Here is a 23,353-nt window from a genome sequence, read left to right as displayed (position 1 = left end):
GATTTCCCTCATGAACACTCCTGGTTACTTCCTCACAAAACATAATCAAATTTATCAAACACAACCCTCCGTTCACAAATCCATGTTCACTACCCCTGATGAATCCACATTACCAAATGCAGATATATTCTGTTTCTCTGAATTCTTTCCAATAACTTCCCCATCACCCAGGTTAGACTGGCAGGACTGTAATTTTCTGGTCTAACCCATCCTTCAATTTTAACAATAGGATTACATTAGAAGTCCTCCAGTCCTCTGGCACCCTTGACCAAGGGACTTGAAAATTACTGCCAGGGTCCCTGACATGTCCTACAAACACACAAAATGTTGGGGAGACTCATCAGGTCTGGCAGCATATGTGGAGAGAGAAACACAGTTAACATTTCAAGTTCAGCATTACTCTTCTTCAGAACTGAATGAATTTAGCCTCTGCCTCTGTTATGTATTAAAAAAAACATTTTCCAACACCTTCCAGTTCTGCAGAAGAAATCATACCAGACCTAAAATGTTAACTTTATTTCACTCTCTACAAATGTTACAGGAGCTAGTGAGTTTGCACAGCATTCTCAGTGTTTGATTCAGATTTCTAGCATCTACAGTATCTCCTGATCTCTCCTCCCTTGACAGCTTGAGGTACACCTCATCCAGATCTGCAGATTTATCCCCTTAGAAGGCTGCTAAACCCATTAGTACTTCCTCTTTCTATGTTAATTGAATATTTTATTGTGCTCCACTCTAACGTCTAGACCTGTGTCGTCCATTTCCATTGTGAAGACTGACACAAAGTATTCACTGAAGATTGCCTTGTCTTCTAGGTTCAGACACAGATTATCTCTATTGATTGATCCCTATTCTTTCCCTAGTTGTGTCTCGCCCTTTACATCTTTTAAAAAAAAACCTTTGGATTTTCTTTTATTCTATTCATCAATGCTTTCTCATACACACATTTTGCTTTCCTAACTTCTTTTTTAATATTGTCCCCCACTTTCTATAATCCTCTATCATATTGATCCCTCCATATCTGCCATAAACTGCTTTTTTCTTAATCCTAATCTTGATGTCCCTTTACATCCAGAAACAGTAGCAATGCATTATGAATCTAAAGTCCTCTCGCTTGCACTACCTCTTGAGACATATATTCATCTGCTCTATCCTTCTACTCACTCCTGCCTGGAACTGGGAATAATTTGAAGAACATGACCGTTAAGTCGTGCTTTCCAATTTCCTATCAAACTCCCTAACACCTGCTTTGCAGAACTTCATTTCTCTTTCTTCCTATATCATTTGTCCCAATACGATCCTATCGGAAAGATGTTGTGAAACTTGAAAGGGTTACAAGGATGTTGTCAGGGTTGGAGGATTTAAGCTATAGGGAGAGGCTGAACAGGCTGGGGCTGTTTTGCCTGGAGCGTCGGAGGTGGAGGGGTGACCTTATAGAGGTTTACAAAATTGTGAGGGGCATGGATAGGATAATTAGGCAAAGTCTTTTTCCTGGGGTAGGGGAGTCCAGAACTAGAGGGCATAAGTTTAGGGCGAGAGTGAAAGATATAAAAGCGACCTAAGGGGCAACCTTTTCACACAGAGGGTGGTACGGGTATGGAATGAGCTTCCAGAGGAAGTGGTGGAGACTGGTACAATTGCAACATTTAAGAGGTATTTGGATGGGTATATGAATAGGAAGGGTTTGGAGGGATATGGGTCAGGTGCTGACAGGTGGAACTAGATTGGGTTGGGATATCTGGTCGGCATGGACGGGTTGGTCTTTCCATGCTGGACATCTCTATGACTCTATAATTACAACCTCTGGCCATCCATTACCCTTCAGAATGCCCTTCAATTGTTTTGTGACATCACTGATCCTCGCACCCGGGAGGCAACATATATCTTGGGAGTCACTTGTAAAGTACAGAAGCCTCTGTCTACGCCCCTCACTAATGAATTTCCTATCACTACTGCCCTATCATACCTGCCCACCTTCACCAATTCCCAGAGCAATTGACCATCTACAATAACATAGATTTGGCTCTGCCCAATCTCCAGAGGAAAACATTTTCTCTTACCATTTTCTAAGGCTGAAAAATAGCTTGCAAGCAAGTTGCACTCTGGGGGATTCCCCACTACCTGCCTGGTCCCCTTCTTCCGTGTGGCAGTCACCCATTCCCTCTCTGCTTATAATTACTTAAACTGCAGCATGACCACATCCTGAAATGTGCTATCCATGAACTTCTCAGCCTCGCGAATGTACCATGATGCCCTGAGGTGCCGCTCAAGCTTCCAAGCCTTGAATTCGAGTCACTCCAAGCAGAGGGACCTCACACAAACATAGTCATCCAGCTAGCCAAGAAATGCTAGGATTTTCCACATAGTCCAAGATGTTCAAATCATGGGCCTAAGCTCCTCAGACATATAATACGTAGGATATGGACCCTCTTGGTTTTATGAGACCCTTGCTCCTACTCAAGAATATGCTCCTATTCAAGAACAGACTACAAAAATCTTGCTCTTGATTATACCCCAAGTTCCACTCAGGTCTGCAACTGGTCTGTCTGTTTCTCTATGAGGGTCCTCACTTCAACTGCTCCTCTCAATGATGCTGACTGCATGTCATAGAGTCCTTATTCTGCCCACAACTCTCCCCTCATTTGCTCCTCCTTTACCAGTCATTGCGTGAACAAGTTTCTCATCATGCCTCCATTGCTTCTTTTGCCAATGGGAAGACAGTAATGTAGTGGTAATGGTAGTACAATAATAATGCAGAAGCCTCGACTAAGTATGGATTCAAATTCCACCATGGCAGTTAGAGTAGTATGCATAGTATTAGTCATCTGATCTAAAGAAGGATTTAAATTCATTGGAAGTGCAGAGAAGGTTTACCAGACTAATGCCTGGAATGGGTGGGTGGTCATATGAGGAAAGGTATAACAGAATAGATTTGTATCTGCTGGACTTTAGAAGAACAAGTGATAACTTGATTTAAAAATAAGATTCCGAGAGGTCTTGACAAAGTAGATATGGAGAGGATGTTTCCACATGTAGGAGAATATTGAACAAAGGATTATACCTTCAAAATAAGGGTTCACCCATTTAAGAAAGATTAGGCAAACTTTTTCTCTCAGAGGGTCACGAATCTTTGTAACTCTACCTGATAAGGTGATGGAAAGAGAGACTTTGAATATTTTTGAGAGAGAGGTGGAAAGACTGTTGTTGAGCAATTGGGTTAAAAGGTTATTAGAGAATATGGGGTAGGCAGGAATACAGATTTGAGGTTACAATCAGATCACCCATGATATTTTTAAATGGCAGCACAGGCTGGAGGAGCCAAATAGCCTAACCTTGGTCCATGTTCAGATGAATTTAAATTCACTTTTTTAAACTGGAATCATAAAGCTTGTCTCTGTAACAGTGACCATGCAACTAATGTACCAATTGCTGTAAAACCACTTGACTCCCCAATACCTTTTAAGCAAGGAAATCTGTCATTCTTACCTAGTCTGACCTACTCATGACTCCAGAACCAGAGCAATGTGGTTGACTCTTTATTGCCCTCTAAAATGGCCTCGCAAGCCACTCACTTCAAGGACAATTAGGGATGGACAACAATGTTGGCCTTGCCAATAACATATTCATCCCATGAAAGAATAAAGAAAAACATATTAAATCTGTGCCCTCTCATTCTCAATCCTTCTATCAATGGGAGTAGATTTTCCTGATACCAGACACGTCATGACTTTGAACATCTTATGGCAAATTACTTCCAACCTTCCTTTCTCTGAGAAAAACAGTCCCAACTTCTGTTCTTGTTATTTTTCCTTCATTCTCACTAACTTTTTTGAACCTTTCCTTCAATGGCACCCAGACACTGAGGCCAAGTTTAGACATGTTTAACATAACTATCTTGCTCTTGTACTCCATGATTTGTGATTCAAGTATAAGAAACTATATGATTTGTTAGCCACTCTCTCAACCTGTCATTCAGAGAAGGCAATTTCTGGGAAGATCGGTTGGTCTTATAAGCAAAGGTGGAGAAGGTTGGGCCTATGCTCATTAGAGTTTAGAAGAAGGAGATTATATTCAAACATACAAGATTCTGAGGGGGCTGGACAGGACAGATGCTGGAAAATGTTTCCTCTCATGGTGACTGAGGCAGGCTGGGAGGGAATCTAAAACTGGGGGGAACAATTTAAAAACATTTAATTGGTGCAACAAAGATTAATTGTAATTTTATTGGCTGGCCTTTATGGAGTGCTTTGTTAAAAGACACTCGTGTTAAACCAAGGTTACTGAATAAAGTAGTTGCTAATTTGTGTCTATAAAGCCACATTTCTCTCCATGGAGACCCGATTAGAGACAATGGCATTACTGGACATGTTTGCGGATTCAGCTTCTTACATCAAGATGAAGGATGAATTATTCGAGATTAATGGTTGCGATATCTGAAACTAAATTATTGAATTACATTATTGTGACATGTACTCATATGGTGACATGTACTCATATGAGTACAGTGAAAAGTTAACAAGTTCACCACTTACTGCACCATCTTAGGTATCTACGTATAAAATCTTGGTACAAAGCAGAAAAATAAAAAATGCAATGTTAAGCATCACAGTCAATCCTCTTGGCCATGACATGTTGGTGAGACAGAAGCAATGGGGGCATTCTATAGTCTTTGGAATACACAAATAACATGGAGAGACATTAACTCTTTTGTATCTGACTGTTGGACTTGAACTTGATTGGTTGATTTATTGTCACACGTACCGAAGTTCAGTGGAAAATTTTGTTTACGAGTAGTACAGACAGATCATAAGCAGCAAGGATGCACAGATCAAATGTTGTAAAAGGACTTAGACAGAGTCAAACAGGTTACACTGCACAGGGTATGCACTCGGCAAGATCAATGTAAGTAAGATCAGCATTATTTGAGACTACAGAGTCCATTCATCAGTCTAATAATGGCATGAAAGAAGCTACTGTAAACAGCTTCGAGAGGCTGGTTACAGCCACATCAACTCCAGTCTCCCAACCTAGAAGAAGCTGTTCCTGAACCTGCTGATGCATGTGTTCAAGCTTCTGTATCTTCTGCCTGATGGAAGAGTTGTAGGAGATCATTACAGGGGTGCAATGGGTCTTTGATGATGTTGGCAGCCTTTCCACAGCAACGAGCTGTGTAAATGAACTTCACAGATGGAAGGTGAACTCGACACACAACCTTCTATAATTTCTTATGGTCCTGGGCGTTGCCATACCAGACCATCATGCACCAGAAAGTACGCTTTCAATGGTGTATCTATAAAGGTTGGTGAAGGCCTTTATGGACATGTCAAATTTCCTGAACCACCTGAAGAAGAAGAGACGTTGTTGTGCCTTCTTGACCATTGCATCTACGTGGGAAATCCAAGACGGGTTATCAATTATCAGACATCCAAGGAACCTAATGCTCTCCACCCTCTGAACCTCAGCAGATGAGGACATATTCTCCTCCTTTCCTTCTGAAGTCAATGATCAGTTCTTTAATTTTGCTGACATTGCACCATGTCACAAAGCCCTCTATCTTCCTTCTGTATATTTACTTGTTGTTAGATATCCATTTTACTACAGTGGTGTCATCAGCGAACATGCAGACGGCATTATCTTGGAATTTGGCAATACAGTCGAGGATGTATAGGAAGTATAGTAGGGGGTTGAGGTTATATCCTTGGGGGTCTCCAGTGGTCAGTGTTATTGTGGAGGAGATGCAATTTCCTATCTTCACTGATTGCAGTCTGTGGGTCAGGAAGCTGAGGATCCAATTGCAAAGGACGGAGCCGAGACAAAGATCTTGGAGTTCTGAAATCAGTCTGGAGGGGATAATGGTTTTGAAGGGGGAGCTGTAGTCAATGAGCAGGAGTCTGACGGAGGTGTCCTTGTTGTCCAGATATTCCAGAGGTGAGTGCAAGGCTAGGGATATGGCATTTGCCGTGGACCCGCTACATTTTTAGGCAAATTATAAGGAATCGAGGCAGGCTGTGAGACTTTAGCTGATGTGGGCTGTAACCAGCCTCTCAAAGCACTTCATGATTATTGAGATCAGAGCCACTGGGTGGTAGTCATCAAGGCATATTGAATGTGCTTTCGTAGGATGATGTAATCTTCTGGAAGAAGGTGGGGACTTTAGTTTGTAGTAGAGAGAGGTTGAAGATGTCAGTGAAAAACTCCACTGAGTGGTCCGCACAGAATCTGAGTCCTCGACCATAGACACCGTCCAGGCCCTTTGCTTTCCTTAACTTGACTCCCAGGAAGACCGATCTGATGTCTGCAGCGGTGGCAGTGGGCACAGGTGCATCCGGGGTTATCGGGGCAGGTGTCACTGCGCCATTGGTATTCTGCTCGAACCGCGTTGAGCGCGCAAGAGAGAGATGTGTCTTAGTCAGCTATCTTGCTCTGCTTTATTTTGTATCCTTTAATGTTGTTTAGGCCTTGCCATTGGCAGCAGGGGTCTATTTGGCTAAGGCTTGAAAATTAATCAGAACCTCCTTGCTGTAAACACAGAATCTTGAGGGAAGATTTCAACCAAGCAACAATGATTCCAGGAGAACAGAATCACCAGAAATTAGTGTTAAGCAAATGGTTTAGTGAATCTTCATTAACTTCTCTTTTTCTTTTAAAACTTGCATTCTTAAATTGGCCAAGAATGAACAAGAATCTCATGTTAAGAAAAACCTGAAACACCGCAAACCTGTATTCAATTTTTGTATACTTGGGGAGCACATACATTTGTGCACATTAGTGTGGAGTAAGATACATTTGAACATTTTTTAAACAGTCTTTCCAATACTTTTACCTGCGTGGGTTTAGCAATAAAACAAAATAGAACTCACTTCTTTCAAGAATGTGTGTCTGGCTTAATTCTTACAATCTGCAACAGCCTAAATACTTATTGAATTGGCTATACAACATCCTGCTTTTAAATTTAAAAAATTATTGTGGGAAAACAGGAGCAGGAAAAGAGAAAACACAGTTATATCTTCTCACCTGGTCATAACAACAGAGATGAAGAGAGTAATAAACATTTGGAATTCCCTTCTGCAGCACACTGTGGAAGCAGGGGCATTGAAAATATTCAATGTTAAATAGATAAGTTAAATAGATTTTTGATCCGCAAGGATGCTAAGGTTTGTTGGGGATGGACTGAAAGTGCAGTTAATGCCACAATCAGTTCAGCCATAATCATATAGATTCAAGGAATGGAATGGAATGGCATACTTATGCTCCAGATTCTAATGTCATTGATACAGCATGGAGTGATGGCAAGAGACATCCAAAGAGAAAATGCTTTTCTGAGGCCAAACCTATACTAACCATTAGAGAAAATACCTTGAAGATAGCAGTGGAAAGTGAGGTAGCACAAAAAGAATTAATATTCTACTCTGTTGTCTTTACCTGTGAATATGGTGGACTGTATTCCCGATATTTCCGATATCCCTTCTCCCCAGGACTGTAGTCAGACTCATCACTATAGTCAGAAAAATCATCACTGGAAGATACATGTCTCTGCAAAGACAGGTAAAGTGGAAAATCTGAAAATACAACACACCAATGTACATTTAAGTTGTTATCTACTGTAACCAGATGACCGAAACATAGAAGACTATACTAAAAGGAACTCCCATGGCACAGTGGTAGTATCCCTAATTCTGAGCCAGGAAGCCCATGTTCACGGAGGCAGTGACCTCAAGGTATTTTCACGAGACAATTAATCCAGCTACACAGGTAATGGTCTGAGGACCCAGATTCAAGTCCCGCCATGGCAGATGGTGGAACCTGCATTCAATAAAAATCTGAAGTAAGAATCTAATGTTGACCATGAAACTGCTGTTGATAGTCAAAAAAATCCACCTAGTTCACTGATGTCCTTTAAGGAAGAAAACTACCATTCTTATCTGGTCTGGCCTAAATGTGACTCCAGACACACAGCAATGTGGTTGATTCTTAAATGCCCTCTAGGCAATTTGGAGTGGTCAATAAATGCTGATCTCGGCAGCAATTCCCACAACCCAGATTAATCGAGTCCCACTTGCTCCACAGTGTGTCATGACATATCTAGAAGCCATACCAATATGCTTACTTGGCAACAACATTTTGCAAGTTATACCACCACAAAACAGTAGAGGCAGCCTCACTGCATTCGCGTATACTATGAAATTTCACTCAATTTCAAGGCCATTCAAAATCCTTGTTTTGTTTACTTTATGTAAAGAAGGTCAATGCCATAATTAGATCATTAAAGATAAATACTGTCGCCAATATATTCCCATTTAATGGGCCAACATATATTATTCATTCTTCACATCTTTGTGAAGATGATGATGAGGTCCTTGAACCCTGCAGTCCTATAGAGTGTAGGCAGGCCAGTAGGGATGCTTGGAAAGGATTTCCAAGATTTTGACCCAGTGAAGTACGAGTGACCTAGTTTTAAGTCAGGACGGTGTGTGGCTTGGAGCAGAACACACAGGTGACAGTGTTTCCATGTATCTGCTGCTCTTGACCTTCCAGTAGTAGCAGTTATATATTTAGAACATGCTGTCAAATCAACTACTTTTCTTTTATTGGTTGCGCTGTGATTGAATTTTTGCAGGCTTTTTTGGGCTTTCAAGAATACATTTGCACCAAACTTGTGCTTTTTGAACCCTGAAGATATAGATTTCAAGATGAGAAACAAGCAACTAAAATAATAAAGAATGGGAGCATACCAAGAAGTGAACAAGAAGAGACATTATCACAGATCCCTGAAAATAACAGAAAGTATTTATGGTGATCAAGAATGCATATGGGAAACTATCTTTTAGCTGAGGCACAGAATATGAGTAAAATTATGCTAGAATGGCATAAAACAGCATTTAGACCACACTGAAGATACTATGTGCAATTCATTTCACTGCATTTCTGAAATCATCTGATAGCACTCTGCAGGGAATAAAGGAGACATATAAGAATATTGCTAGGATATTTAAACTATATTCAGAGATTGTATATTATGAGTTTGTAATTTTAGGGATTCAGGAATTGACAGAGAGTCCTAATAACAGTAGATAAGGAGAACTTGCTGTCCTTAGCAGATAGGTCAGTAACCAGGAGACAAAAGCCAGAAGGCAATGACTGGCTAAAATTCATTGTCTGAAGGATGTAGAGAAAAGATCGCATTTAAAAATTAGTTGAATATGTATTTAACTGTACGAACAAACTAAACAAATCAGGTTGCTGAGTTGCAGGCATAAATAGCCATGTAGAAAACAGATGTTCTGTCAATAATGGGGGCCTACCTCATAAAAAGACAAGATTGGATCCTAAATATTTCTGGAAGATGTTCCAAAAAGACAGGCAAGGAAAGAAAGAAGGGTGGCAAGATTGGTTAAAGGAAATACTACAATGCCGAGAGGACCAAGGACTGAATTTATTTGATTCAAGCTAAGAAGTACTATTGGACTATCTACTAATGGGAAAAATAGAGAAATGCAAACTTGGAAGGACAGTATAGATAGCTTCAACAATTATACAGTAGATATAAAGGGGACTTCAATTATTCAGGTACAGACCAGGAGGACAAAGAGGGACGCATTTACAAAATATGGCCAAGAAAGTTACTTTACATCAGTATAGTTCCAATGAGGAAGGAGCCACTGTTGGATCTAATTCTGGGAAATGAAGTGAATTAAGTGTCAGCAGGGTTTTACTTTGTTGTTTTCTAGGCGTGGTGGTGGTGGTGGTTGGTGGATGGCAGGGGGAATGAAGGCAGAGGCTATTTAATTCAGTAAAGTGTGAACTGATACATTGTGATAGGAAGACTGCAATTCTTAACTAAGTGCAGGAATTGAGAGATTGGAAATATTAGTGCACAAATGATAGAAAGCTGAACAGATTGAGAAAATAGTCAAAAGACATTCAGGATGCTTGGCTTTAAAGTGAAGTAATAGCATACAAAAGCAAGGCAGTGATAAATTTTCATAAATATTGTCCCCAATTTTGGGCACCACAGTTCACGAATGATATAAAGGCTTAGGAGAAAATGGAGTAAATATCTACAAGAATTATTCTAGGAATGAAGGACTTCAATCACATGAACAGACTGTTATTCCTTCAGCAAAGAAAATGTTGAGGGAAGAACTGATGGAGGAATTCGAAATAAGGAGCCATGTCAGACACTGGCAGAAGGTTGGAAAACCTGAGACATCAATACAAGTTGAATGACAAAGTAAAAGATTGATACAAAGAAAATAAATTTTACATCAGCAGTCAGGATTTGTAATTCACTGTCCATGTTGGAAACACATTCATCATTGTTCTTGCAGAGAGCTAGACATTACAAACCAATGACTTTCTTCTGCACTGTAACCATCCTAAGATTCTATGACTCTCAGGCCATATTGCTCTTGTGCTGGTTCTTTGCTGGTGCCATAATCTACCAGACAAAGAAAAAATATAGAAAGTGGGAATTAGACTACATAGGTTTGTTTTAACACAGACACACGCACTGGGCTGAATGCTACCCTCGTGTTGTAACTTTTTATTCAGAACTCCACATATATCAAGCAATCTGGAATCATATAGGCCTTGTTCTGTGATAAAAATTCGGTGAATCGCCACAGTAGAAATTGCACACTGAAAAATGGCTGCATGAGCATGTAAATTTTAAAGGGATCATAACATCCCTTTGTGGGCGGCACGGTGGCACAGTGGTTAGCACTGCTGCCTCACAGCGCCAGAGACCCGGGTTCAGTTCCCGCCTCAGGCGACTGACTGTGTGGAGTTTGCACATTCTCCCCGTGTCTGCGTGGGTTTCCTCCGGGTGCTCCGGTTTCCTCCCACAGCCCAAAAATGTGCAGGTTAGGTGAACTGGCCACGCTAAATTGCCCGTAGTGTTAGATGCAGGGGTAAATGTAGGGGAATGGGTATGGGTGGGTGCGCTTCGGCGGGTCGGTGTGGACTTGTTGGGCCGAAGGGCCTGTTTCCACACTGTAAGTAATCTAATCTAAAAAAAAACATCCAAGTTACATATAACAGCGCAGCACCAGATCAGGCCCTTCAGCCCACCATATGTGCCGAACATGAGTCTATTCTAAACTAATCTCGCCTGCCTGCACATGGTCCATATCCCTCTATTCTGTCAAAATGCCAACGAAACATTGTTATTGTCTCTGCTTCTCCGCCTTCCCTAGCAGTGCATTGCAGGCACCTATTATCCTGTGTAAAAAACATTCCTCTCACTTCTCCTTTAAATTTTTACCTTCTCATCTTAAACCTAGAATGTGACATGTTCACCATGAGAAAGAGACACCAACTATCCACCTTATCCACACCTTTCATAATTTTATACACGTCTGTCAGATCGCTCTTCAGCATCTGATAGTCTAGCTAAAACAATCCAAGTTTGTCTAAACTCTCCTTATAGGTTGTACACCGCTATTCCAGGCAACATTCTCATAAACTTGGGATTGCTGGAAAACCTCAGCCGGTCTAGCAGCATTTTGGAGAAGAATCAGAGTTAATGTTTCGGGTTTAGTGACTCTTCCTCAGAACTGATAGTAGCTGGGAAAATGTCAGTTTATATGCAAAAGACAGAGTGGGGGGCGGGGGTAAGGAATAAATGATAGGTGGGGATAGAGCCCAAAGAGACAAAAGAACAGTTGGACAGACAAAGGAGTGGATAACGATCTAGCTAGGAGGGTGAATAGCTATTAATAGAGATTGTTAACGGATAACAATGGCTGTATAGTAGCAGACTAAGTGATAACAAGGCCTGGTGTGTGGGGTTTGGGGTAAGGTCATGGGAGAGCTCAAGTCCTTAAGTTGTTGAACTCTATACTGATTCCAGAGGGCTGCAGGGTCCCCAAGTAGAAAATGAGGTGCTGATCTTCCAGTTTGCGCTGAGCTTCACTGGAGCACTGCAGCAAGCCTGAGACAGACATGTTGGCCAGAGAACACGGTGGCGTGTTAAAGTGGCAGGCAACTGAAAGATCTTTTTTGCAGACAGAATGCAAGTGTTCTGCGAAGCAGTCACCCAGTGTATGCTTTGTTTCCCCAATGTGAGCAGCTAGTGCAGTAGACTAGATTGTGTCAAGATTAGAGTGGTGCTGGAAAAGCACAGCAGGTCAGGCAGCATCTGAGGAGCAGGAAAATCGACATTTCGGGCAAAAGACCTTCATCAGGGTTCCAGCAGTACTCACTTTCACAAGGTTGGGTCAAGTGCAGGTAAAGTGCTGCTTCACCTGCAATGTGTGTTTGGGCCCTCGAATACTGAGAAGGGTGGAAGTAAATGGATAAGTGTCACGTTTTCTGTAGTTGCAGCGGAAGATGCCATGAAGCTGTGGTGGAGGTGTTGGGAGTGAAGAAAGAGTGAACCAGGCCGTCCTGGAGGGATCAGCGGAAGGCTGGCAAGGGAAGGAAGGGGGTTATGTGTCTGGTGGTAGCATCTCAGTGGAGGTGGTGGAAATGGCAGTTAATGATCCTTTGGGTGTGGATACTGGTGGTATGGTAGGTAAGGACAACAGGGACCCTATCGCTGTTGCGGGAGGGAAGGGAGTGGTGAGGGCTGAAGTGCAGGTATCTGACCCGGCTGAGGGCAAGGTCAACAACAGTGCTGAGGAATCCTCTCTTGAGGAAGAAGGTGGACATTTCAGAGGCTCCCTTGTCAAAGTTGTCATCATCGGATCAAATGTGACAGAGACAGAGGAAATGGGAGAATGGAATGGATACTTTACAGGAAGCAGGATGTGAGGATATATAGTCCAGGTAACTGTGGGGGTCGGTGGGTTTACAGTGGATATTTACTCCTTATGCCCTCCCCCTCATCATAGCTTCTGCATTTAAACTGACATTTTCCAAGCTACTACCAGTTCTAAGGAATGGTCACTTGACACGAAACATTAACTCTGATTTCTCTCCACCGGTGCTGCCAGACCTGCTGAGCTTTTCCAGCAATCTCTATTTTTGGTTCTGATTTACAGCATGCGAGGCTCTTTCAATTTTGATTCTGGTCAATTTCTTTTTCACCCTGTCAAAAGCCTCAGATCCTTCCTACAGTGTGGTGTGGAGACTGCACAATACCCCAAACGTTTTATACGTTTGCAACATTACTTGATGTTATAGAATCATACAATCCTACAACACGGGGACAGGCCCTTCAGCCCAAACTGGCCCACGCCAATCAAAATATCTATCCACGCTAAGCCCATTTCCCTGCACTTGGCATATATCCTTCTAAACCTTTTCTATCCATGCATTTGTCCAAGTGCCTTTTAAATGTTGTTAATGTACACGCCTCAACCACTCCCGCTGGCAGCTCATTCCATATATGTAACACCCTCTTGTAAAAAGTTGCCCCTCAGGTTCCCATTTATTCTTTACCTTAAACAGATGCCTTAGAGTCCTCGATTTCCCCAACCCTGGGAACAATATTAAGTGCATTCACCCTATCCACACCTCTCATGATCTTAAACACTTCCATAAGATCTCCTACATGCTAAAGAAAAACATCCAACCTCTCCCTATAACTCAGACCCTTGAGTCCTGGCAACATCCTTGTAAATTTCTTCTGCGCTCTTTCCAGTCTAATAACATCGTTCCTAGAGCAAGATGACCAAAACTGAACACAATACTCCTCAGTGCAGCCTCACCAAAGTCCTGTACAACTTTCTATAATACTCAATGCCCTAACTGATGAAGGTCAGTGTGCCAAAAGCGTTCTTCACTGCCATGTCAACCTTTGACTCCCAGCCAATATTGTTAACCTGAGACATAGCTGTGCATCTATCTTAACTTGAGCATTGCATGTATGTAAGTTCAGTTGATATTGAATATTAGGGCTGATTACCTTGTGCTTTGATTTCCGTTTCTTTTTCGACCTCTTCTTTTCTTTTTCTCTTTCTTTTTTTCGTTTTCTCTTCATCCTACGATGGGATTTGTCCTTATCCTTATCTTTCTCATCATCCTCATGATCCCGTTCCTGCTTTTCACATTTGTCTTTAATTTTCTCCTGGGACTCATCTTGAGCTTCGACTTCCTCACCATCATCTTCTAATTCTCCTTCTTCCAGTTCTCCTTCTTCCCTACATTACCAGAAATGAATCATCAAAGGCAGAAATTGGCAGTAGAGACAAAAGTGATTAATTAGCAATTAAGCAAAAAAATCCTAGAATGACTTTATGATGCCAGTTATAATCCAGCGAATGAAAACAATAAATCATTTGTTCTTTGTTGGGATCAGAACTCACCACCACCCAGTTCCACTGAGTACAGAGCCAAAAGCAGGATGCAAACTTCACTGTCCAAGCTAAAGTAGCCATCATGTGGAGGTTCCGGCGTTGGACTGGGGTGGACAGGTTATAATCCAACAGGCTTATTTGGAAGCACTAGCTTTCAGAACTCTGCTCTCCATCAGCCGCATTCCAAAAGCTAGTGCTTCTAAATAAACCTGTTAGAATATAACCTAGTATTGTGTGAGTTTTAACGTCAAGCTAAAGTGAAATAGCATTGTAATTCTATCAAGAACCTGACTCAGAAATAGCAACATACTCATAGCTCAGTTTGATAATCTCCCAACGAGTTAAATTGACTGTAACTTTAAAGAACAATTTCATTAATCATATGAATAAACAACATTGCTATGGAAGCAATACTTCCAATTCCAATTATGCCAGTAATGCTTTGGGGGTTGGGTTCCACATGTCTCAAGAGCCCTGTACTACCTCAAAATACTGGTTATTGGTCACTCATGAGACCAGACAGTGAAATTCAATTGTTGTTTCACTATATTGAGGCAGCATATGTGAAATTGAGGACTCCTTTGAATTTCTGTATTTTCAGCAGCTACATTTTTTGTGAGAATCCTAAGTGGTAACACAAGAAAGTTATTCCTGTCCTCACCTGAATTCAGAATAACTTTCTCCCTTTCTAACCTCACAAGGACTCAGATCAATTGTAGGACATCAACGTCTTGATTGAAAGTAGTGAGCTTGGCATAGACTGAAGGTTAATGTTGAACCTTCTGATTTGTAGAATGGCAATAGTGGTATGACACCACAAAAGTAGAGCTATCCCAATGAATCAACACTGAGGTAGTCAATACTTGCGGCAAGTACACCAACGAGGTTCCAAGATTTGGTCTGTGGTGAAGCTAATTGAACTCAAACACAGTTCATATACTAATGCTGCATGCTGGCTTTAGTTCCCAATTCTGAAGAAAGAGTTTCCACCCTGAACACATCCCTAAAGGAAAGTATGTGCTGATGATTGGCGAAAACAAGCAGCAACAAGGGCTATGGCTTTCTCCAACATTAAACTTCCATCACGCCTACACATTCACAGTAAGATCCATCAAGAGATTGGACTCCAGCAAGAAAGAATCAATGGCTCAGAAATGGAAGAAAGTCAGAGGGAAAAGTGTTTTCACATTTCTGGCATTTTACTTTGTATTACTGGTTTGCTAAGAACAGGTAACGAGGTAAGAATTAAAACTTAGGAAATTAAACAATAAAGCAAAATTCAAACATTACCTTTTTCTGCTTTAAAAATTGCACATCTACGAAGTTGTTTTTATAGCAAAAAACCGAAAGGCAAATGTAAGCAATCAATGACTTATATAATGCAGTTTACATGCCTTTTGTTTTTATATGGAATCAATGTGGAATTCACAAAGTAGTAATGCAAGTTTTTGAAGGTACAAATTCAAAAATATAACTTTTTAAATCATAACAAGATCTAATAATAAGTCAAAAATACTACCCAAAGAAAATATTTGCCATAAACAGAAGTGATCTCTAGTCTCTGTTGAGTTAGGTCTCAGCCAACAGCAATATTGATGAATTATGTAATATTATGAATTTTTTAAACCTTCGTTTCACTGTGCTGAAGAATGAACAAGAAGCTAGTGAAACTGTTCTTGATCATCACAAAACATCTGGGGCAGTCGACACACATTGGTGATAGCGAAGATCAAACTTGGATGTGGTATTTTTTCCTCCACCTATGACACTGACTCACTGCAATGTTTCGTATCACTTAGTTACGGTATAATAAAGAACCTATATGATATTGGGTAAGTAACTAACATTTAAGTATAAAGTTAAAGGCCACACAATTTCCTATCCTAGATACTTCCATTTTCTGTGCAGTTGCTTCGATGGGTACGAGAGAGAGACATGGTAATGCACTCCCAGTCTCATTTGCCTGAACAAGGTTTCTACCTAATGTTCAGACTTTCATACCTTTTTCCTTCAACTGAAGTCTCTATAAAAGCTCTAACATCCATTAGCTGCTTCTTGGTGAAAACCAACTGCAAATTGTCAGGCCGCAGTTCTCTCCCAAACACCATAACAGTTCTGACAGAGGATGCTGCACAAAACTTTAACATTTTTTTGTCAAACGTTGACTGTCAAGCAGTGTACCTTCCATCATTTATGTCTTTAACAAACATGCCTTTGTAAGTTTAATTATGCCATTATGAAACATACACAGTTAACACTTAAAATTGAAACTATTTGCATGCATTTATTATTAAACATCAAGCAGCTTCGTTCAAATTTATTGTATCACTAAAATGGCAATTGTTCATTGTCATAGAGTCATACAGCACACAAACAACCCTTCAGTCCAATCTGTCCATGCCAACCAGATTCCTAAATAAATCTGGTCCCATTTGCCAGCATTTGGCCCACATCCCTCTTAAACCCTTCCTATTCATATACCCATCCAGATGCCTTTTAAATGCTGTAATTGTACTCGCCTCCACCACTTCCTCTGGTAGCTCATTCCATACATGCACCACACTCTGTGTGAAAAGTTGCCCCTTAAGTCCCTTTTAAATCTTTCCCCTTTCACCTTAAACCTACACCCTCTAGTTTTAGATGCCTCCACTGCAGGGAAGATACCTCGTCTATGTATCCTATCCATGCTCCTTATGAATTTTTAAAACTCTATTACATCATCCCTCAGCCTCCAATGCTCCAGGGAAAATAGCCCCAGTCTATGCAGCCTATCAATACAGCTCAAAATCTCCCTGCTAACTTTCGTCTGATAATTTTAAATGAGAACATACCTGAGGTAATTTTCTCTACTCCTGATGGAGTTGAAATATATTTGGTCACCCTCTAATACATTAACCAAGTGGTGGTTCTTTATGGAAGCCTAGACATGGAAAGTTAACAAGCAATTCTACAACCTGTGACACCATTTGCCAACCCAGCTTCACCTGATATCAGCAAATTTTCCACTATCAACTATTAAACTGCATTTAGGAAAGTGAACCTCATTTGACCCGTTCCTTTCCTGGCTCTGGAAAATTAAAGCCAAGTGAAGCACTGCTGGTGCGAAAATCAAACAACCCAAAACAAAAAACTAATGTCAAACCTCACAGCCTCCTGGCTTGTACTGCTCAATAAAGAAACAGCATGCAACTTTGCTGACTATATATTAGGAAAACAACACTTCGAACTTTTTAAAACCTCTTTAAATTGGCGTCTATAGGTCAATGTCTACTAATATCGGAAAGATCTTTGCATTATCTCAAACCTACCCTTATACACAGTACCCACTTTCACATCCCATCATTGGTGGCTGTGAACTCAGCCATCTAAGGCCTAAACTCTGACATTCCTACCTAAACACTCTCCAGCTCTTTATTCTGAAGCATTTCAAACATCTGGTTCTTGGACAAGCTTCTAGTAATCTGTCCCAAAAACCTATTCTTTAGCTCAGTGTCAATTTTTTGGATAATTATTGTCATGTATAAAGTGTTGGGTGCTTTAGCTAAAGGTGCTAATATAAAAGCAAGCTGTTGATTTTTCAGTCGACTTAACACCTAAACCTTTACATCATTCACTACATTTTATATAAATTTATAGCTTAAAAAGAAATCAGGACTTTGTTAGGAGACTAGAAGAATTTCACTTATGGTGAACTTAAACAGAGACTGGACTGGAACAATGCTGAGTAGAAACAAGCTCTATCCCAAAAGAATTCTTTTGGGAAAAGAAATCAGATTTTATGTGCCTCCCAGTACTAGTTTTACAGTGATACTAACAGAAATCTGATAACTGTCCTGTCCATCTTCAGAGACAGTGAATGGTATATGAGGACCTTAAAATAGTGACAAATAGTCAGAGAACATCTTACATCCAACGTACCAGCTTCCCAATTCTGATATAAAAGAGGTAAACATCCCACTTTAAACAGGAACAGTATGGTCTATATATATGAGTATGAGTATATTAAAAATGAACAAGCAGAGGATGGTACATGTATGGAATGAGCTGCCAGAAGAAGTGGTGGAGGCTGGTACAATTGCAACATTTAAGAGGCATTTGGATGGGTATATGAATAGGAAGGGTTTGGAGGGATATGGGTCGGGTGCTGGCAGGTGGGACTAGATTGGGTTGGGATATCTGGTCGGCATGGACGGGTTGGACCGAAGGGTCTGTTTCCATACTGTACATCTCTATGACTCTATGACAGGAATTTTTTTTTTTAAGACTGAAAACTAAAAGGACTAAGGAATACATATTCAGCGCGCTAGCAGCACACATGCGGGAAAATCTTTAGTGACACGACTGAGGATTTTGATATAGAATTTCAAACATTTCGGGTTGTTGCTAGCTGCCTCATGAGCAATGTGTATTTTCAAAATGAAGGAACTCAGACAATCTTCACACCAAAACATCGCAAAATAAAATCAGCACTTCTGGCTTATCTTCAAAAACTACAGCTAAACAATTTTTTTTAACAATATATTCTTTCATAGAGTGTTGGCAGTAAGGCCAGTATTTGTTGCCCATCCTTAATCGCCTTTACCTAAGTAGCTTGCTAGGCCATTTGAAGAGGACTGTTAAGAATCAATCACATAACTTTGATCTGGAGTCATAAGTAGGCCAGCCAGGATAAAGACAATAGATTTCTATTCCTAAAATGATGCTAGTGAACTAGATTTTTTTTTAAAACAATCCATGATAGTCAACACGATCATCATTACTGAGACTAGCTTTATATTTCAGACTTGTCAATTGCATTCAAGTTCCACCAGGTGCCTGATAGCACTTGAATACACCCCCCAGATCTTAGGCCTGGGTTTCTGGATTACTGCTCCAATGGCATTATGACTGTGCTATCATTTTCCCAAATAAATTAATATATTTTTTAGTTACTGGAAAATCTGGAGACCTATGTAGCTTGTATTTGCATAAATAGAATTATGGAGTATATAGTGCATAAAAATAGGCCAATCGCTCTCTTTCCCAGCATATACTTGTCTCAAATACTCTTAATTGCATTTATATCATTCAATTCAACTATTCCCTTAAACTACATTCTTACCAATCCTTGGGTAGTTTCTTCTGAATTGTCTACTGGATTTCATGGCAACTATCTTAATTGATGGCATATAGTTTCTTCCCCGCAAGATTAAACATCTTCCCCATATGCATGCTATCAAAACCTTTCATCATTTTAAAGACCTCCGTAAGGCCACTGCCCTATTTTTCCATCCAGAGAAATGACCCTGCTTGTCAATCTTTCCCTGATATGAACACCCATATATTTATATTATCCTTGTAAATCCTCTGCATCCTCTCCATTATCCACACACCAATGTAATAACATGGTGAACAAAACTGCCACAGTAGTGAGTGTCGTAACCAAGGTTCAAGAAGCTGAACATTTCAATTCCATCTAAATGGGGCAAAGGAGCATTCTATTGACACCAGGAATTAGGTGTCTTTCAAAAAAGCACCAGTCTAGAGAGAATGGCAGTTTTCCGCAATTATTAGCCAGAACTCTTCCACAACCACCATTAATCTAGAAGGCTGTGAAAAGTCTAGATGCAAATGCAGTAAAGCATTCAAAAGTATCGCATTACAGTGTTTCATATAATAAGCCTTTGTCCTAGTGAGCAGGAAAGAACATACCAGTCTCTGAAAACTGGATTTAACATCCAATCAGGCACTCTTACGCCTGATCATCATAATCCCTATTTACATGCAACTGAAACACTCTGGTCAGGTTAACAACATATCATGTGGAAAACCGGAAATGTTCAAGAAGGCAATGATCTTTTGAATATAGAAGCAGTGGAAGAAATAGGATGCCTCATATGCCGCTAGGCACAGAAGAGACAAATTAGTCTTGATATGGCTATGTTAACCAATTACAATTATTTACAATTTTCTACCATTTTTATAAATTGCCGACAAAATCTCACTATCAACACAAACAAACAATGCAACTTTCTCAATTTATTTCACTGTACAAATGAATTTTCTCCCCATCCCATTTACTGAAGATATTGCATCATACTGAAGAAGTTGCAACATGGTACTGAGTACCTTCAATCTCCTTCGCAGAATTATTACTCATGTGGGAAGGTTAGCTGATTTTTCCATAATGCAGACATAACAGTAGAACTCAATCCTCTCCTTAGGTGATGTCCACATACAATTGTCCTTCCAACATCAATCTGATATTCTCTTCTTTAAGGCGCACTGTAGCATCCTCACTATCTGTAGACTTCACATCTACATAGCTCAAAGCTTTTACTAATTGAGCCATTGGGAAAACACCATTCTTTTAGGTAAATAAGTCCAACAGATGGAGTCATAACAATGATGTAATAATTTACAGTCTTTCATATCATTCCCCTTTCCTTCTCCTTAAACTCCCATTGCATCCTAGCTTCAATATTACCTGATCTAGCCTGAAGGCACTGTCAGAAATCATTTAAAAGATGAGATTGAGTTACTAGTCTTCCTAACTTTTTGAACTGCTTGGCATTTGCCGCTGCCAGAAATAGGAACTCAATAAATGAGAGAGAATCTTTCCTACTTCCTGATAAACAAATATTCTGCACCAATTCAAAGAACCCAGATTATCCTGTCCTTGAAGAACAATGAAAGAAAACTTTGTTGCTAACTCTTAAAATTATGAATCACAAGATGATGATCAACATGACAGGATTGTCATTTGTAATTAGATAAACAGTTAACAAGAATTACCTACAATTTATTATTTAATTTTCTCTTTCAAACTGATCCTAAATTTCCCAACCCCATTCCAAAATTTCCTTGCATAATTCCATGACTTTGCAAATGAGTTGATGTGAATGATGCTCAAGTTTAATGTAAAATTTGGTAATAATATACCTAAAGCCTGCTCTTCGATGGCTTGATGATCCAAATTGGGAAAAGCAAGTTCAATTTGAAAGAGGGAATTAAATTATGAAGAAAAAAGTGGCTCATCCTCATTAAATATCCATTGTTTATAAATTATCATCCTGTCATGTCAATCAAACTCCTAGCTAGGTTCTATGTTACCCCAAATACAATGAGTTTTATAAATTACTGAAGCAAAACAGTTATTGATACAATCATGACCATTGTTCACATCATAACTACACTGTCCAGGTTAAAAGATTAAGCTATTCAGTATTAACACGAACTTAATTTATCGAATCTTCAGGTTTGTACTTACCCCATAAATGGACTCTACATGTACCTCAAATTTCTTTGATGAGACCTATTTCAAGTCATATAATGATTTTGCCAACATCAGGATTACCTATGTTATTTAACTCCAGGGTATTGATAAAATAACTTTGGTTTATAAGTGATTTTCAATAAAGGCAGAGTTCAACCATAGCAGCATTTTGATCCATAACTAATATTGAAAATGTAGTTGAATTTAACCTGCAATGACTGACCCCCATTTCAATGTTGTCCTAATCTGCCTGCTGATAGAAAATGACAATGTCTCAAATTACTCTATTAGTGGCAAATGTTACCAGTACTATATTTACTTATATAACCCATAGTCAACAATTTGAATTTGGAAGGGTAAAATCTAAGCTGTATTGTTGAGTGTTTTCAGTTTGTATGGACATATTTTTTAAAAATTTATATGTTCATTATTACACTTTATTGATATCCTAATGGCAACGCTGTAACTTTTTTTTCATAACAGGAATAAAATTACGTCTACAAAAGAAATGTACAGCAAGGGACCTGTTAGCATTCATTACTGAAGACATTGAAATTAACGAAGAGTTGTAATTTGTTTTTCTTTGCAAACAAAGGAATGAATGTTTCAATGACCAGCAAATACTGTACAAACAGAAGGTTTTTTTTAATATGGTTACAACAGATTTTGAAAGGATCAAACTGAAGCCACGTTAAAAAAAGAATAAAACTTGGGTAGTTGTATTTGTGAGGCGATTGCAAAGTCATGTTTGAAAATTGATCATGCATATTTAAAATAAAATCACAAACACATCAAGATAGATTCAAAGCAGGTTTAAAACAAATGATAAATGTTTTCCCATTTACAATGGGGACGCTGGGTAAAAAAAATGAAGTTCAAAGGTCAATTGCCGATGTCCTTTAACCGGGCTGCATTTTGTTAAAGGACCATAGAGGAAAGAATAAGCATCAATGAAATAAAATTAATAAGCATACAGAAATAGGCCCTACTGTAAAAAGAACTCCTTTGCATTAAAGACATAGCCACATTGCACTCCACCACCCAAGCATGCGATTAGGCCTTAAATCACCCCTTAGTTCCTTCTTTTTATATATGAAAAGGATATTTATATATATATAAAATCCAGCGAACCAATTTTCAAGAGGATTTAGAATGAGAAAGAAAAAAATCCTTCTTTAAAAAATGTTAATCCACAGATACATTCCTCTACCTTCCGTTTCCAAGGTTTCCCTTCAGAAAAATTGACCTTGGTAGATTGTTGGATAATTTGTTGTTGTTTTTATATAAATATATAAAAAGAGAAATGTTGGATAAAAAGGTTGTTTTTACTCGACCTTTCGTCTCCTGACTCAGTGAGGTTGATGTTGTTGTGTTCGTTTTGGGGGGACTGCTTGTTGGAGGAGGTGAGGCTGAGGCTTTCGAGAGACATTTTCTCTCTCGCTCTCTCCCTTTTGTCTTTACTCAAAAATTATATATCTCTCTCCTTATTGGAAAAAAATTACCACCGGGCACTGCAATTGAGCTCTCACTGATTCTTGAAATAGGAAATAAACGGTTCTGTTGTTACTGTTTAAGCGTTTTGATATTGGCAGCTATTTTCTCGGTGCTTTTCTGTGCGGATCCGACCCCCGGGTGTCTCTCCATTACACACACTGACTGAAAGAGGAAGAAAACACCTTCCACAACATGGCGCCCGCCCGCCGGCTCAGCGCCGTGACGCACAGACGAAACGAAAAAAGGCTGACGGAAATTCACGAACGCAGCTGGCGGAAATCCCCGAGGTGCTGTTCCCTCTTCAGCGTCCGCACCGTTCGTGGATGAAGTCACCGCCAGCCGAAAGCACCCGAAGCGCTCTCCG

At 39.8% G+C, this 23,353-nt stretch overlaps 1 protein-coding gene across 1 annotated transcript in view; it reads right to left on the bottom strand.

Moving 5' to 3' along the window:
• The window catches only part of zc3h4 (zinc finger CCCH-type containing 4), a 79,349-nt gene extending 56,211 nt beyond the window's left edge, over positions 1 to 23,138 (bottom strand). The window contains exons 1-3 of the mRNA XM_043681006.2: positions 22,830 to 23,138; positions 13,850 to 14,084; positions 7,423 to 7,533 (exon numbers count right to left, since the gene is read on the bottom strand). Of these exons, the coding sequence (XP_043536941.1) occupies positions 7,423 to 7,533; positions 13,850 to 14,084; positions 22,830 to 22,924 (441 nt within the window). The 5' untranslated portion in view covers positions 22,925 to 23,138. The remainder of the gene's footprint in view (positions 1 to 7,422; positions 7,534 to 13,849; positions 14,085 to 22,829) is intronic.
• Positions 23,139 to 23,353: the final 215 nt, after the last annotated feature.

The sequence above is a fragment of the Chiloscyllium plagiosum genome, unplaced genomic scaffold (assembly GCF_037043375.1).
Source record: "Chiloscyllium plagiosum isolate Xiang-an unplaced genomic scaffold, Cpla_swu_hap1 HiC_scaffold_47, whole genome shotgun sequence".
Lineage (NCBI taxonomy): Eukaryota > Metazoa > Chordata > Chondrichthyes > Orectolobiformes > Hemiscylliidae > Chiloscyllium > Chiloscyllium plagiosum.
Note: the sequence above shows the minus strand (reverse complement) of the source record. Positions and strands in the feature narration are given on the sequence as shown.